The 16327-nt window shown below is 39.7% G+C and overlaps 1 protein-coding gene across 1 annotated transcript in view; it reads right to left on the reverse strand.

Moving 5' to 3' along the window:
• Positions 1-7047: 7047 nt before the first annotated feature.
• Positions 7048-16327, reverse strand: part of LOC135461941 (PH-interacting protein-like) — a 32263-nt gene continuing 22983 nt past the window's right edge. The window contains 7 exon segments of the mRNA XM_064739236.1: positions 7048-8304; positions 9851-9975; positions 11478-11630; positions 12275-12421; positions 13724-13847; positions 14308-14433; positions 14674-14947. Coding sequence (XP_064595306.1) covers positions 7230-8304; positions 9851-9975; positions 11478-11630; positions 12275-12421; positions 13724-13847; positions 14308-14433; positions 14674-14947 — 2024 coding nt within the window. The 3' untranslated portion in view covers positions 7048-7229.

The following is a 16327-nucleotide window of genomic DNA, read 5'->3' on the forward strand; positions in this document are numbered from 1 at the left end:
AGCTTACAACGATGGCGTCAAAATTGACATAAATCTTCTCTGGTTTCAATTCTCCTCATTCATGTGCCATACTGTACCGACTATAATACTTTTTCTGTTTGATTCCGTTAAATTTTACAGCACAAACCACGCCCCCACAATGCGACTTCGGACTTACATGCGCAAATATGTAGCCGTAACACTTGTGAAAATCCTATACCGTGACAGTCTATTAAACGCTAACTGCTGGCCCAAGTGCAGCTCTGACAGGCCGACTCTTCATTCTAAAGGATAACGTTATGTTTAGAACGAGACGGCCCGTCAGAGCTAGTCTAAGTTTAACATTGAATAGTGATCACAATTGCCTCCGTGTCCATCTACTAGGCCTCGAATATTCTGTTTCCATGACCTTGTTGATGCTGTTATTTTTATAAAGGTGGTAAGCAGTTATTTGGGCGCACTCAGTTCGAAATAGGATCACTCCGACATAGCACCTGGGGCCGGCACACCACCTGGGACCGCCACAAACTGACGTCATACTCATAGTCCTATTTATTGAACAGATGACACCTAGTGTTCCGCGCGCGTGCGGCTGAACTACAGTGTGAAGGGGAACAGACCTCGCGAGCAGCGGCAGAAGTCACCAACACTGTGTAATCTGCTATCTGCTACACACCGCTATTAAAGTTCGATTGCTCCAGAATCACAAAAGCTTAAATCAGTTCATGGAGGCGGACTACCTACGCATAGTCATATGTTTTTTTAACTCACCGGTGATTAAGGCAGGCCTACATGTATTATTTCTGAACTCAGATTTGCCGAGTCGATGAAAGTCTAACTCATCTCTAAATGCTTAGTAGGCCTACCAGTACTAAAATAAAAATAAAAAGATGTACTATGATAAGTCACAATCATAGTGCAGTAAACGGTTTCAGTTCAAACTTGAGCAGTCATACACGCCAAGCCTAATTAGTTAAGCTGGGCTGTGATATAGAATCTCCTAGGTCTAGGCAGCTTTGTGATCCTGTGGCCGAGGTGTGAGATACAGCTTCTTGGGTATGGATTTCTGGATTCTTTGTATAAGATTGTTTGCAGCAAGCTCAAAAACAATAGAGGTTGGCGTACAATTTTCAAAACATTTTTAAGAGTGAAATAAAGTTCAGGATTTTTTGTTCAGCTAAATTTGATTTTTAAGACTCAGAAATGGACTTAAGACTCATTTTTTTTAAACAAATGGGTTTTCGAGGCGTGCTGATTGCCAGAAGTCCAATGGACATGGATCAAGCAATACTTTTTTATTTCTTTACTGGATTGGTGTTTTACGCTGTACTCAAGAATATTTCATTATGGTGAGAGAAAACTAGGCAGAGCCCGAGGAAAACCCACAACCATCCGCAGGTTCCTGACAGACCTTCTAACTTACGGACGGAGAGGAAGCCAGCATGAACTGGACTTGAACTCACAATGACCACCTTGGTGATCAAGCAACATTTCATTCAATTTGTACTTTTCAACTGAAATCAACTGAAATTTCACATACATGTATTACAATTGTTTTGATTTCAGTAAATCAGTGCATCAAGTTATTGTGTGTAAATATAACAGTCCATGGTCCAAAACATCAAAACAAGTGAACTTAGAGGAACACCATAAAGGTAACACTAAACTCTCAAGTTCAGCTGAGCTCAGAAAAGCAGCCAAAATAATATCATTAAAATAGGCATGTTTTATTTTGCACACAATAGAGGTTAGAAAAAAAAGAACCAAAACATACCTGTTTTTTTTTTTTATAATAAATTCATTCATGAAGCCAGTGTGACAGGAATGTTGAACAATGAATTTTGATGCAATTACCACAGCCAGGTATATCCTGGGTCACATAATCAATTGTGTATCTTACACCCAAGTGCTCATTTGATTCAAGGCTGCAAGACACATACAAATATCATCCTAAAATAGGTACCACTTGAATTTCTGATATTTAGAGACCATGCGAAGATGTGAAAACAAAATGTTTACTTAGTATTGCTTAAATAAAGCTATTATTGCAAATCAAGTTTTAAAGTTTATTTTATTACATCATTTGCACTGCTCTGCATAATGGAAGCAAAGTCATTCTGCATGATGATGCAGTGCATCCACTCATGACAAATACGGCACAGGTATGAATGTTCCAAGCTTAGATTGAGAAAGCTAAAGCAATGGTTCCATGCAAATGTCTGCAGTGCTTTGATAACATACTGGACAGATTCAGGAAGGCCAGTGTCACTGTGCGGATTCACTGCACATACCAGTACGGAGCTGTTGGCAAGCGTTTTAGAAATATCTCATATTAAGCACAGATGTACTTCACTGATGAACGGCTTACCTGGCCATACTAAGCACTAGCTATGCTTTGTGGAACAGGTAAGAATTCCACTAGTCTGGCGCAATAGTGGATCAACGGAGACTACATGTATGTGTTTCTTCTGATAGACACGCATTGTGGTTAGGGACAAAGTCAGTGCTACATGTACTCTCTGTCAAATAAAGCACATAGAAAACCACAGATAAATAATGCAAGCAGCTTTTCACAGAAGTTTACCTGTAGATAGGAAAACTAGGCACTGCTGTCAGCAAACATTTTATGATAGAAATGCTATAGTATTCAAATGGAAATCTAATCCAGTGCAAAAAAAAAAAAAACAACCAAAAAATGCAATGGTCACACACTGATTCGAGAAGGGCATTATACCCAGTGAGATAATTTCACTGATATCCACTTGTACACATGTATAAAACCTATGACAATGTCAGTTTTTATATTACAATAAATATTAAACAAAAGATGGGAGAAAAATATAGCAAATAAAACATCTGAAAAATGCATCCTTCCATTTGGGTTCAAAATAATCACTGAACAGAATTTCTGCAAATTTGCAAATACATGTAGTCCATTTGTTATATTATGCTGTTTTAAACAGTAATAAAATAAAAACCTGTTTTATTACATTGAGGTACGCATAGGTCAAACATTATTCATATCGTGCGTATTCCGTAATATCTGAGACGATCGTAACAGTGGAATAGAGGAGTACCTGACATATGTCTGCAGCGTAAATCACCGAAGCTTTTTCCGTATTCAATATGTTAACAATTCTTCAAAAGCATGTACATCTATTTCCCACTGATTTGGTGAATGATGAGACAGAAATGACTACCAATAATAAGCAAACTTTACCTTCTTTTGAACTTCTTTCTGATGATCAAAGATGTTTACTGCTGAGTGCTTTGAAAGAACTGAGAGACACAAAACTGAGTCTGCTTTCCTGTTTCGACCAACATATTAACATTAAAATGGTGGAAATGTCTTAGCATACATAAATAAATGAAATGCAAAAAGATGGGGAAAGATGATATACCTTAAATTTGAACAAACGACCCCTTATGTTGTAGTGAGCGCATGAAGAAAGATTTGACAAGACCAAAAAAGTTCAGTTAGCCTTACTGCTACATACTCAAGTAGAACTGTTAGTCCATGACCTCTGGTGCATACTGACGTGATCATGTATCATTGCAGAAAAAAGCACGAATGGAAGTGAAATCGGCAGCTTTCATTCCTTATCCCCCTGTTACAGTCATCTCAGTTAATATGCAAGACATTATCTTCTAAACACCTTCCTGTGACTGAGGTACCATTATTTACATAAGGACATATTTCATGATGTGCTATTTCTTTGACAGTAGTCACCGGACCCAACACATTCTAGCACTTTCATGATACATTTTAATCTCACAGCAACTCTCCCTCAGCACAGTAAGACTGACAAGGGAGATAAATCTACACTGTGATTATTTCAAGAATGTTGTGAGAAAAATACATGTAATTCAGGTAGAATATGCAGAAAAGTACTGCATAACACAGTTTGGCAGGGGGAAAGGGGTAGGGGTGAATGGGGAAAGAACAAATATATAAAGATGATCATTTCTTTGGGCAAATTTTACCGTGGAATACCCATCCACATGAGTTTATCAGTGAACAGTTCACAGAAGCAGACCTCTGACAAGCACTGCTCACCAAAAGAACATGTCATAAAACTAAGCAATCAGGTAAGCCTCTACTAATGACAAGAAAAGGCAACACAAATTATAAACTACTCTATAATTTTCTGTAGATTTACAGATCAATTCTGAGTTCGTTTGGTCCTTTTGTAATATCACATAAATATCTTGCAGAGGGATTTTGACCATCAGTATATATATATATATATATATATATATATATATATATATATATATATGGATTTCCAACACTGAAAAAACATTATACATGTATATTGATGTGTTCTGGGTTCATGATGGCAGTTGGTTGGGAAACACGGACTGGTCAGTCACAGTGCAATCACATGATACACCGTATTGTATGGTGTCACTACTCAGCTCGTGTACACGTTAGTTGACTCCAACAATTCAGCGTTCAGGTCTGGCTTGGTACATGCAGTTATTATGTTGGTAAAGCAGTGGTGATAGTGGTGATAGGTGTTTATTCACTTGAGCCAGTATTTTCACCAGTCATGAGATAGTGGTTTCAGTATCAATAATCCAATACATATATACATTATTGCATTCCCTGATGATGCTGGCAGTGACTTCCTATCATTTGAGATAAAACAGATTTCTGCTGCTCAAAATGATTAACATATCCCTAAATGAAGGTGAAAAGGTGTTATTTTTGCTCACGTGTATTGAGTCTTGATGGCCGATTCCATCTTAGTGGGGTCCAATTTTTAGTGTTTTTGTCTTAAATAAAATGTATCATTAGCAAAAACAATACAGGTGGATGTTCGGCAGGCACATGGCTAATATTAGCAACAGGTCTATCCAAGAATGCAACATTGCAAAATTTGTGTCCCAAGCCTTTCCTTTGTAGAAAATATCCAAATAGACTACAACTTACTAAATTAATCACAGTATTAATTGTGACATTGTAAGATTTTGTTTGCAAAGGAGAAGGTATTGCAAAAGGTTATATTTTGCTTTTAAGTTAAAAGAAAAAACACCATAAAGTGGACCTCATTAAATATGTTTAAACGCAATCGTTTTTTTGCCACTTCTCCACTATTCATACAAACTAATCTGGAGCTGTAATGAAATCACTCACGGAGTACATGGAAGGAGGGTAACCCATCTTTGTGCAGAAAATGCCTTGGTGACGTAAGCATAATAAACACCATCGTGTGTTAGTTTTATTAGCAGTCTACAATCATGTTCAAACTCAGACTCTCCACAACACTGGACTGTTCTGTGAAAAAATAAGTCGTCCAAACCTGGCATGTCTCTCTTTCTCATAAATTCCATTAATTCCAATCAATACTCAGGAAATGTGTCCTATATTTATTGTCGGTACTGGAATAATTTAGCAAACATCAACTTATTAAGTTGAAAATTGGAAAATTGTTGACTTAACATACGACACAGATTAGCCCTGATTAATAATTTGTGCACGATTTTGTGAGCAAATTACAACAGCCACCCTCATCCTGACTGGGTTGTAACAATGTCAGGGATAGAAATTAGAAGTAAAGCCAGCAGGACAACTATTCCTGTTGATCCCTAAAAAATACCTGACATTTTTTCAACCCACAGTTGCAACTGTTGGCCGATGTATGATTATTTAGTCTTTAATGGTATCTGTTTTAATAATTGACCAGGGGGGTTATCTGCGGTCATCATAATTTTCACATATGGTGCAATACATTGCCTCTGGTCGTCCTTAAAATATTCTCGCGTAGCTGACGTTAATGTTGGATTAACTTCACTGCTTGGGTCGGTAACTGATCCATTAGTCAATTGCTTGGTAAACCCAAATGTAAGTAGGTTGGTCATTTTGAGCGATCAATATTTTTCGTTTAGCTGCCAACGACCACCATATTTCTAGAGTCGCTCTCCTGTCCCCATGAATTTTACATCACAATATATGCCTTGCATCTTTTTGCTCAATGAAAAGCCACTGGAACAGGGTAATCTATTTTCGCATCAACAGAAGTCTCTTACAGGAAGTCTCGTACATTTTATGGAAACGCAATTTTTCAAATCCACTCAAACAGCAGTTTGGGAAACTGATCAAAGTAGCAAAATTTCATGTATGTGCAAATTTTAATTGCCAAGTAGTCAACCGGGCATTTGTCTGTGCTGCCCATAAGTTTTGATGAACAAGACCATTTTGTTGCCGGACATGTCTGAGAAGTCAAAGGTAATTTTGAAGCCTGAATGTTGTATTTTCCTGAACAATTACGGTTCTTTTCATCTCTGTCATGCTACATGTATGTCCCCAATACAAGCTGTAACCATAAAAGGTTACAACCCAAACTCTGCACGTGTGGTGTTCTATACACGTGCTTTACATCATTTCTACCACTAGTTTAACCTTTTTTTTGGCTTGGCCTCACTAATGATGTCAGCATTGACCAATAAAACTGCTCTTAGATGTCCACTGGAATCATCTTGTACATATATGTACTTTAGATAAAGAGAATGCATATGTTTGTAATATTAACAGAAGCAAAAGTTTTTTGTTTTTTCCTGTTTCATGGCCATGACCCCAAGCACGTTGGCAATATTCAAAATATCAGTTCCAAATTTGCAGGTGGCGTTAGTGGTGTAAAGCAGGCATGTATGATTACAACCCTCCGTCCAGTACACTTTAAGGAAACCACTGAAAACCAGATTTTTACCTCCAAGACTCATTTGACTGCTCATAATGACTCTGGGTGGTTAACACTTGTGTTAGTAACATAAAATGATCATTTCTGCCAACAGAAGCTTATGGGGAGTTACCTCCCCCAAGCCTTCTAATGTCACACAAGAGTTGGGCAATCACATTCGGAATTTGAGGCTTAAACACACATTCGGCACACAGAGCCTAAATGCATATTGGGCACTCAAGCCCAAACACACATTAGGCACTTGAAGCCTAAACGCTCATTCGGCACTTGGAGCCTAAATGCTCATTCGGCACTTGGAGCCTAAATGCTCATTCGGCACTTGCAGCCTAAATGCTCATTCGGCACTTGCAGCCAAAATGCTCATTCGGCACTTGCAGCCTAAATGCTCATTCGACACTTGTAGCCTAAGTGCACATTCTGCACTTGCAGCTTAAACGCTCATTCGGCACTTGGAGCCTAAACGCTCATTTGGCACTTGGGGCCTAAATGCACATTCCGCACTTGAAGCCTAAACGCTCATTTGGCACTTGGAGCCTAAATGCACATTCATTCCCCTAGTAAGCTTGCTCGAGCTCGAGGTGTTAACCTGCGAAGTCTGCCACGACTGCTCATAGTTACATGATTTCGGTCAGGGTCATCTGACTGACCGCTATCATCGTCTGAGTCCTCCTGATAACGAATCGTTCTCTGACCCCTGTTTCTAGTCCTCTGACTTCGCTGAGCACTTTCATATTGACTGTCCTGCTGACAAGCTGCTGATCTTTGTTTAGGAGTTTTTCTTTGCCGCAAAGAAGCTTTTCTTTTCGGCTCAGCCACAACATAGTCTTCATCATCATCATTATCATCAACCACCTCTGGATCCTGACCATCACCTTCATCACCACTTTCTTCATCATAATCATCATCACTGATCAATCGCCGTCTTTTAGATCTAAAACTAGCTCGGCTATTACCACCTTGTCTACTAAGGGGTAGGCTGCTTTTCTGGGTGGCATTTCGTCTTGATCTGCGAACCTGTTGTTCTTTCTCACTAGCAGAGTTCTCTTCCGCTGACTCGGAGTCTGATGTGTCAGATTTATCATCGGAGGCAGAGGCGGATTCAGGGCCTGAATCAGACAAGCTCTTTCTGATCACAGACTGCTTCTTCTTAGATGGCTGTCTTCGCTTTGGTCTGGATTTCACATCCTCTATTTCAGTATCAGAATTTGATGACGAACTACTAGATGATGAGCTGGATGAAGATTCCGATGAAGACGTCAATTTTTTCCTTTTCCGCGTCCCCGTTGAGGACCGTGTTGTGTATGGACCTGAGTGTCCATTTGTCAGAGGGCTGTTTCTGCCCCCCCTGCCTGAGGATTGCAAACCAGCACTGCTTTTCCGTAAGGTTGGATTACTAGTTTTCCTAACACACTGTTCGGCTTCGATTTCTGTTGTGCTACCACTGCTTTCTTCTCCTGAGCTGGCATTATTTACAGGAATAGTTCGTGAGGAGGAGGAGTGACCGTTACTATGACTACTGGATCCACCTGCTCCCTCCGCAGGATCCTGATGAATGGTTACGTGACTTGCACGACTTCTCCCTGACATCACAGACATAGCTCTGGACGGTGGACGAGGTACCCTACATAAATACAAAACACTCTTATTTTATTCATTTACCAATTAGATAGAGTTTTATTTATTTATTTATTTATTTGATTGGTGTTTTACGCCGTACTCAAAAATATTTCACTTATACGACGATGGCCAGCATTATGGTGGGTGGAAACCGGGGCACAGCCCGGGGGAAACCCACGGCCATCCGCAGGTTGCTGGCAGACCTTCCCACTTACGGCCGGAGAAGATAGAGTTTTAAAGCCATACTCAAAGTCTTCACTTAGAGGATGGCAATCAGTTTTGTGGAGGAGTAAATTGGAGTGCCCAGAGAACAGCACCAATCCTTGGTAACTTAACTAATGCATATGATATTGATGGAAGACAAGGGGTCTTCAACAGACATTAGACAGAAAAAATGGTCATACAAGCAGTAAGAGAAAGCAAATTTAAAAATTCCCCTGTCCAAACCGCGTTTTGAAACCGAACCTTGCCAGTCTGTGATGAAACAGCCCATGTTCCAAAGCTCATGGAATACAAATCTATTTAATTTTTTGTGAAGGGTGTGCTTCACAAAAAATACTTCAGGAACAAAACAGCTGAGCAGCTAGAAAGAGGATATGTGCCCTGCTCGCCTAAAGCATGATTTTCAGAAATAGGGATGCTTGCCATCATGATTTTCAGAAACAGGGATGCTTGCCATCAAGATTTCAGACATGAGGAAACTTCCCATCATGACCTTCAGACAATAGGGATGCTTCCCATCATGAGTTTGGACAATAGGGATGCTACCCATCATATATTCAGACAAGACAGATGCTATCCATTATGAGTTCGGACCACAGGAACACTATCCATCATGAGTTCGGACAATAGGCATGTGTCCCATCGTGATTACCAGAAATAAGGACACTTCTCATCATGAGCTTCAGACAATACGTAAGCTTTCCCTTTTAAAAGTAATCCAATAATCCCATAATGAGTTCACTCAACAGGAATGCTATCCATCATGAGTTCGGACCACAGGAACACTATCCATCATGAGTTCGGACAACAGGAATGCTATCCATCATGAGTTCGGACCACAGGAACACTATCCATCATGAGTTCGGACAACAGGAACACTATCCATCATGAGTTCGGACAACAGGAACACTATCCATCATGAGTTCGGACAACAGGAATGCTATCCATCATGAGTTCGGACCACAGGAACACTATCCATCATGAGTTCGGACAACAGGAATGCTATCCATCATGAGTTCGGACCACAGGAACACTATCCATCATGAGTTCGGACAACAGGAATGCTTCTCATCATGAGTTCCGACAATAGGAATGCTTCCCATCATGATTACCAGAAACAAAAACACTTCTCATCATGAACTTCAGACAATACGTAAGCTTTCCCTTTAAAAGCAATCCAACCCTGTCCAATCTCTGTTCTTCATCCCTAAAGACATAGGCATTCATCCAGCTTGGGTATGCTGCCAGCTTACACATGTTCATGTATCAAGATAAGAATGCCCCATGTGTGACCTTAGTCTATTACTGGCCACATCTGCAGCACTAACCTTGATCTGGAGGACGCCGAGGATTTGCCTCTCTTGCTGTGTTTTACTGCTGCTCTCCACTTGCTGAGAATATCCTTCATATGGTCTTCAAACATGGCAGAGAGTCGCAAGGTCATGGTGTAGATCTACAACAGGGGGGAAAAGATGGAACTAGATGCCACACTAGGTGTTTATGACACACATATCACCTCCCCACCCCCCTCAGTAGTTATGGGCAGTATCAAGAAACACAACCACATATACTGGACGTTTTAGGCCTTCCCACAGTGTAACACTCAAACCCAAGAAAAATAATAAAGAAAAAAGTCAAATAATCGATAAAATGGAAGAATTCAAACAATGTTTATCAAAACTTAATTAGGTTTATCAAAGTTGTGTAACAAAAGTGTGTTCCAAATTGCAGTTTAAGATAATTAGTTGACAAGTCATAGTGACAATGTAACGCAGACAATAGCAGATACGTCCTCAAACTTTAGGGCTTGTTCAACAATTTCAGTTTTAAGCGCATCTTATTTTGACTTCTCTCTTTTCAATACTTTCTTCACTCAATCTCAACCTCTCTCTATCATCCATTTTTTATTTTTCTTTCGAGTCATTCCAAGCCAAATCAGCCAAAAAATTTGGATTTTGCTGAAAAAATTCATATATGAGGATGACATATATGAGGAAGGTTTCCCAAGTTATAGCCCCAAATTCCAAGTGGTTTTTGAGACATGACCATCTAAAAACTCCCTCTAAATTTCATTTTCAACAGTCGCGAAAAGGATATCTGTTCTGGTGGCATTTTTGGATGACCATAACTTCCAATTCTATGGGCCTAGAAGTCTGAAAATCTACCTACAGGGTATTTTCTACCCTGGCTTTCAGAATATGGAATCAAAAAATAAATATCTTCAATACTTTTTGAGATATATGCCCCTAAATATCGCGTTTTGTTCAACGCATATGCTATATTTTGTATTTTCAGTGAGCTGCCATAGGTCATGAGAGACATTTAGGAGATATTTGTTGCCTGATTAATATTATTCATGTACATGACAATTTGCAGGAGAAAATCTAACCACTTCGAGGTATTATTATTCATGTATTTGGTGTCTGAACTTTGCTCCAGGACAAAAAAGCAGACATTTTACCTCATTTTTGTCTTAACTGATCCCCATGTTGACAGTTGAACACCTCTTTGAATTTTTTTCCACATCTAGGTACATCTAGTAGCCAACTATGGTAAAAAATTCAAGAGTTGTTCTCAACTCCTTCCACTGAAATTAAATATTTCCTCTCCTGTAGCTTTTCTCGTCTACCAGCACTTTGATTGACAGCTATAGTATCACATGATCACAACACTATAGTTCCGAAGCGGACCCAAATTTATCATTCGTAGTGGTCGGGGACTGGCCGTTTGTAAACAATCACACTGTCACCTGGGCAATTCGGCCCGAAAAGTTTGGCTCCTTACTACACGAATACGGAACACAACTGAAAGCTGTAATTCTGCACATACACTGTACTCAAGGGACTCTATCATACTGTAGAGTTTCAAGTTTCAAACCTTGATCTAACTACCTCCCTTTAAATAGTCCCATGAACCCTGTAATACAATGCTTACCGTCTGTAATACAATGCTTACCCTGGACCTCTTGTTTGTATTGTACGTTCTGGAATTCTGGAAGACCAATCGAATGTCTTTACTGTACAGCAGCGGGTCTGAATAGTGATCTGTCTCCAGGTTCTCACGCACTAAACCCAGGTCCATCGGGTGGTCAATGAGGTCTCTATAGTCCTGAAAATTAACCGCAGTAAATACAGATACTAACTTTGTCACAGACTGGCGAAACATGAGGTTTACAGTAACACAACGGGTTATGTACAATACAACTCAACTATTTCGCCTGTACTGTTGCAATTTTTAGATAATACTATTACATGTAGGTTCTTGCGAAGTGGTTTGTATATTAAAAAGTGGGATTGTTGTATTGTATTGAATATCTATTTTGGATGAGACCTATTTATTATATATCTCAGTCTGTTCAAGGACTTTCACGTCCTATACAAATAACGACCAAAGAAAATGAAACAAAGTCTCCAAATTGGGATATCTACTTCTTCAAAACATACATGTATACATCAAGACCATGAAGTTTCATGAAGATGCAGTGAAAACTGGAAATCTAGCTGACCAAAACATAAACCCCCTCTGCAACTGCACGTACATGTATACGGAATTTGAATATGAAATAGGCTAAGTAGGCCAAGATTATCAAAGATTGAGATTTTAACTACCATGGCAACATATGTTACAGGTAATCCTATCACGTAGGTTTTATGTCGTACTCAAAAATATTTCACTTATACTACGGCAGCCAGCATTATGGTGGAAGACCTAAGTATTGTAGAGAAGTCAGGTGTGTATGCTGAAGTACTAACCGGGTATTCAAGTGGGTCGACAGCTCTCCTGAAAGGTTCGGAGTCCTGACACTGGATCATTGTCTGCAGTAGCTCTCTACACTCCTCCTTCCATGCCTGGGGATCAGACTGGATCTTACCCTGCTTCCTGGATCCACTTCCACCCACCTGCAAACCACAATAAGAGTGAGTGCTTGGGGTTTAATGTCGTACTTAACAATTTTTCAGTCATATGACGATGACCATAATAAGACAACTCAAAACATGAGCACAAATACATGCAGCTGTGTTTTACAATCTTAATATTACGGGTAAAATTCAAATGGTGGCAATGTCCATTGTCAGATGAAAGATCACATTTTTCCACGAAAAATAGAATGACGTATTTTTTGGTAATTTTTTCAATATCATACAATGTATTGGAAACTTTGGATTTTGCAGTGGACTTTTCTGACCATACTGGGGCCAGTGATGTCACATCAGGTAAACATTTCATCATTCTAAACGCAAAAAATATGATTGTGGCGTCACTGATACCTTATGAGTAACTAAAGACCTCCGTAAAAACTACAGTTTTAAAGTTGCTTTCTTGGACAATGATTACTGGTTTTCATCTGATGTATACTTCCTCTTAGTGTTTTCCTTTAATGTCAACTGTACTAAAAAAAAAAAAGCGCGAGATCTATATAATGCCATTTGTTATTTATTTGATCGGTGCTTTACGCCATACTCACGACGTACATGTATGAATATGGCAAAGAAACATGAATGAGCTTAGATAAAACGCAGACAAAGAATATTTTCAGTTATATGAAGGAGGCCAACATTATGGTGGTAGGAAACTGAGCACACCCCAGGGGGAATCCTACAACCATTCGTAGGTTGCTGACATACTTTCCCATGTACGGCTGCAGAGGACACCAGCATGAGCTGGACTCACAGCGACTGCATTGGTGAGAGGCTCCTGGGTCATTACACTGTGCTGGTGTGCTAACCACCATGGCCATGGAGCCCTCCAGATAGTATTTGTGAAGTAAACCCTGCCCCATATAAATCACTGACCCATGTCAAGTTACTGATACACATTTTCAAATGCCCACATGAGCATCATTGCCTGCTTATTGTTAAAAAAGTGAGGAGTGAAGGAAATAGTTCACTGGAGCTGCAAGTGTGGGCTCAATGTATGCTATGAAAGCTAAGTAGATATAAGCTAAGTAGATCTAAGTATTGTACAACATAAGCTAAGTAGATCTAAGCAGGGTACAACATAAGCTAAGTAGATCTAAGTACGATGGTATAGGACTTAAAACTTTGTCCATGACCAAGTTTCACATTTTGCCCGATTCTGAGAGTTCTACTGAAAGGTGTTTTGAGGTCTACTTTTAAAGAAAGAAGAATATCCTACTGGTAAAATGTTAGCATCAAAAGTAATATTAATAACATTTATTTGTCTCTAATGCTAATGCCTACCCTCTTCCCCTTGCTGTCCGTCTGTGTGTCCGTGTCGCTGTCCGAGTTGTTCCTGTCCCACCGGAACTCCTCCCCCTGACTCAGCTCTGTCAGAAGCGGTAAGATGTCACAACACTCCCTCATGCTGTCACACATGGGAAAAAATCACATCAGGGTTTCAAACTGTCTTTTAGTAACTTCAGCAGAAGCCTTGCTCACAGTGTCCCATTCAAAAGGATTACCAGTGTTTCCCTTTGAAACTTCAGTGATTCTTATGAAAATATCCAAATTTAACTTCCATTTTCTAGAAACTCCCTTGCATATAAAGGAATGGAGTAAGCTTTAATGGTCATCTTACCCCAGGCAATTCCTGCTTTCCTCCCGCCATAATGGCTGCTGTTGTGTAAGTGAAAGATTCTTGAATACAGCGAAAAACACCAATCAAATAAATTCATGATCATCAAACAGCTTGTTTTCTGAACTTCATTTCAGCATTTGGAAGTAAACATTCAGTTTCTTTCCATAACATATATTCTGTTCCCTCAGTTGTTAATAACATCCTGGGGCGGAAGTGAATAGGGGCTTGTCACATTCAAATCTCTCACCTTATAAACCTGAGTAAGGTTTCAGTCAACATCCTGGCACTTCTGACAATTAGAGAACCAGGTTCATTGAACATCTTGGCATTACTCTCAATGTATCGCACATCAAATTGAACTGCATTCACTCGTCTGAAAAAAAAAAAAGTCCCAGTCAAACTTAACTCCAAGTATCAGTTTTTATACACTCAAAAAAAGCCAGGATTATTTGCCTTGTTTAACATGGTAACAAGTGGCAATTGGAGACTGTTCTTTTGAATGATTATCTATGTTAAAATATTCAGGACCAACTGCACAAAATTGATTAAGAAACAAAATATGACACATACAAATGAGGCATTTGTAATTGACAGTAAGTATGAATGTAAGTACCTGTAGAAGTGGTTCTCCAGTCTGGCTTTGATAGTGCTCAGGTCCATCGGGTACTCAATGACGAAGCCGTACAGGGGGAAGGCATTCAGGTCAACGGGTGTCAGAAAGGGCTCAGCCATGGAGTGCTCCATGATAGCCTCAATGCCATGGATGATACGCTCACACTCCTCATCCCTTCCACATGGCGGCCACTCACTGTCTTTGGGTGTGTACATCAGAGATTTCAGCTCCTCCTGAGTCACAGGTACACCTCCGCCCACTGTTGGGGGCAATCCTGTCAGACATAGTCAAATAGCACATGGCTAAGCTCTCCAGACCATCTATGTTTCTGATATTATGTAGAGCATATTGCCGAAAGACGTCTTCAACTTGTGTAGAATTGTGTAGCAAGGCTACCAAAGAGCTCGTCTGTATGAGACACATGAATGCAAAACTTCAGCTCAATGCATAAAGAAATGAAATCTTGAATCTGGTAATTTACAGCAATTAACATGCTCACAAATCCCCTTACGTCATTGTGCTTTATATGCATGTAAAACTTCAGGTCAATACATACAATACTTTTTAACATACCAGCCCTAACATTTTGTTTAACTGTAATTCTAATACACAATAGCAGCGTAATGACCCAGAAGTCTCTCACCAATCCGGTCGCTGTGAGTTCAAGTCCAGCTCATGCTGGCTTCCCCTCCTGCCGTAAGTGGGAAGGTTTGCCAGCAACCTGCGGATGGTCGTGGGTTTCCCCCGGGCTCTGCCCAGTTTCCACCCACCATAATGCTGGCCGCCATCGTATAAGTGAACTATTCTTGAGTACGGCGTAAAACACCAATCAAATAAATAAATAAATAATACACAATACACTAAATCAGGAATTCAGTAATTTACAGCACTTAATATGTACAAATCGGATCAGCGATGGAATATCCCCCTCATGCTATTGTGCTCTACAAGTGTGCAAATCCTGACCTCAATACATGCAGTCCTTTTTGAGAAACCATCCCTGACATTTTGTTTAACATTGATTCTTACACACAATACACTTAGTCAGGAATTCAGTAATTTACAGCACTTAATATGTACACATCCCATCAACAATGGAATATCCCCCTAGTGCTATTGTGCTCTACACGTGTGCAAACCCTGATCTCAATACCTGCAGTCCTTTTTAAGATACCACTCTTAACATTTTGTTTAATATTACTTTCTCTATTATTGGGCACCAACGCCGACATTCAGGGTACGATGTAAGTTACGCCTGTACTACATACATGCCTGTATAATCACCAAGGTTTCCCAAACACCGAAAGCAGGTGAATCCATGAAAAACCCTGTCTGTGGCTGGGATTGAACCTGTTATGTCCTAGTATGTCCTAGCAAAAACACTTCACCAGCAGAGCACCATTATACTCTTCCAAAGTTTCTTATAAGCAGCAAATTCACAAAATGTTAGGATTTATTTGATATTTTTATTTGTTTATTTGGTTGTTGTTTTAAGCCGTACTCAAGAATGTTTTATTTACACAGCAGCGGCCAGCATCATGACTGGAGGAAACTGGACAGAGCCTGGAGAAACCCACAACCACCCCCAGGTTGGTGTAACATGTTAGAATTTAAATGCAGCCAGAATTCTTTGCGCCTTTCATTAATACAACTG

This window comes from Liolophura sinensis, chromosome 1 (assembly GCF_032854445.1).
Source record: "Liolophura sinensis isolate JHLJ2023 chromosome 1, CUHK_Ljap_v2, whole genome shotgun sequence".
Taxonomy (NCBI): Eukaryota; Metazoa; Mollusca; class Polyplacophora; order Chitonida; family Chitonidae; genus Liolophura; species Liolophura sinensis.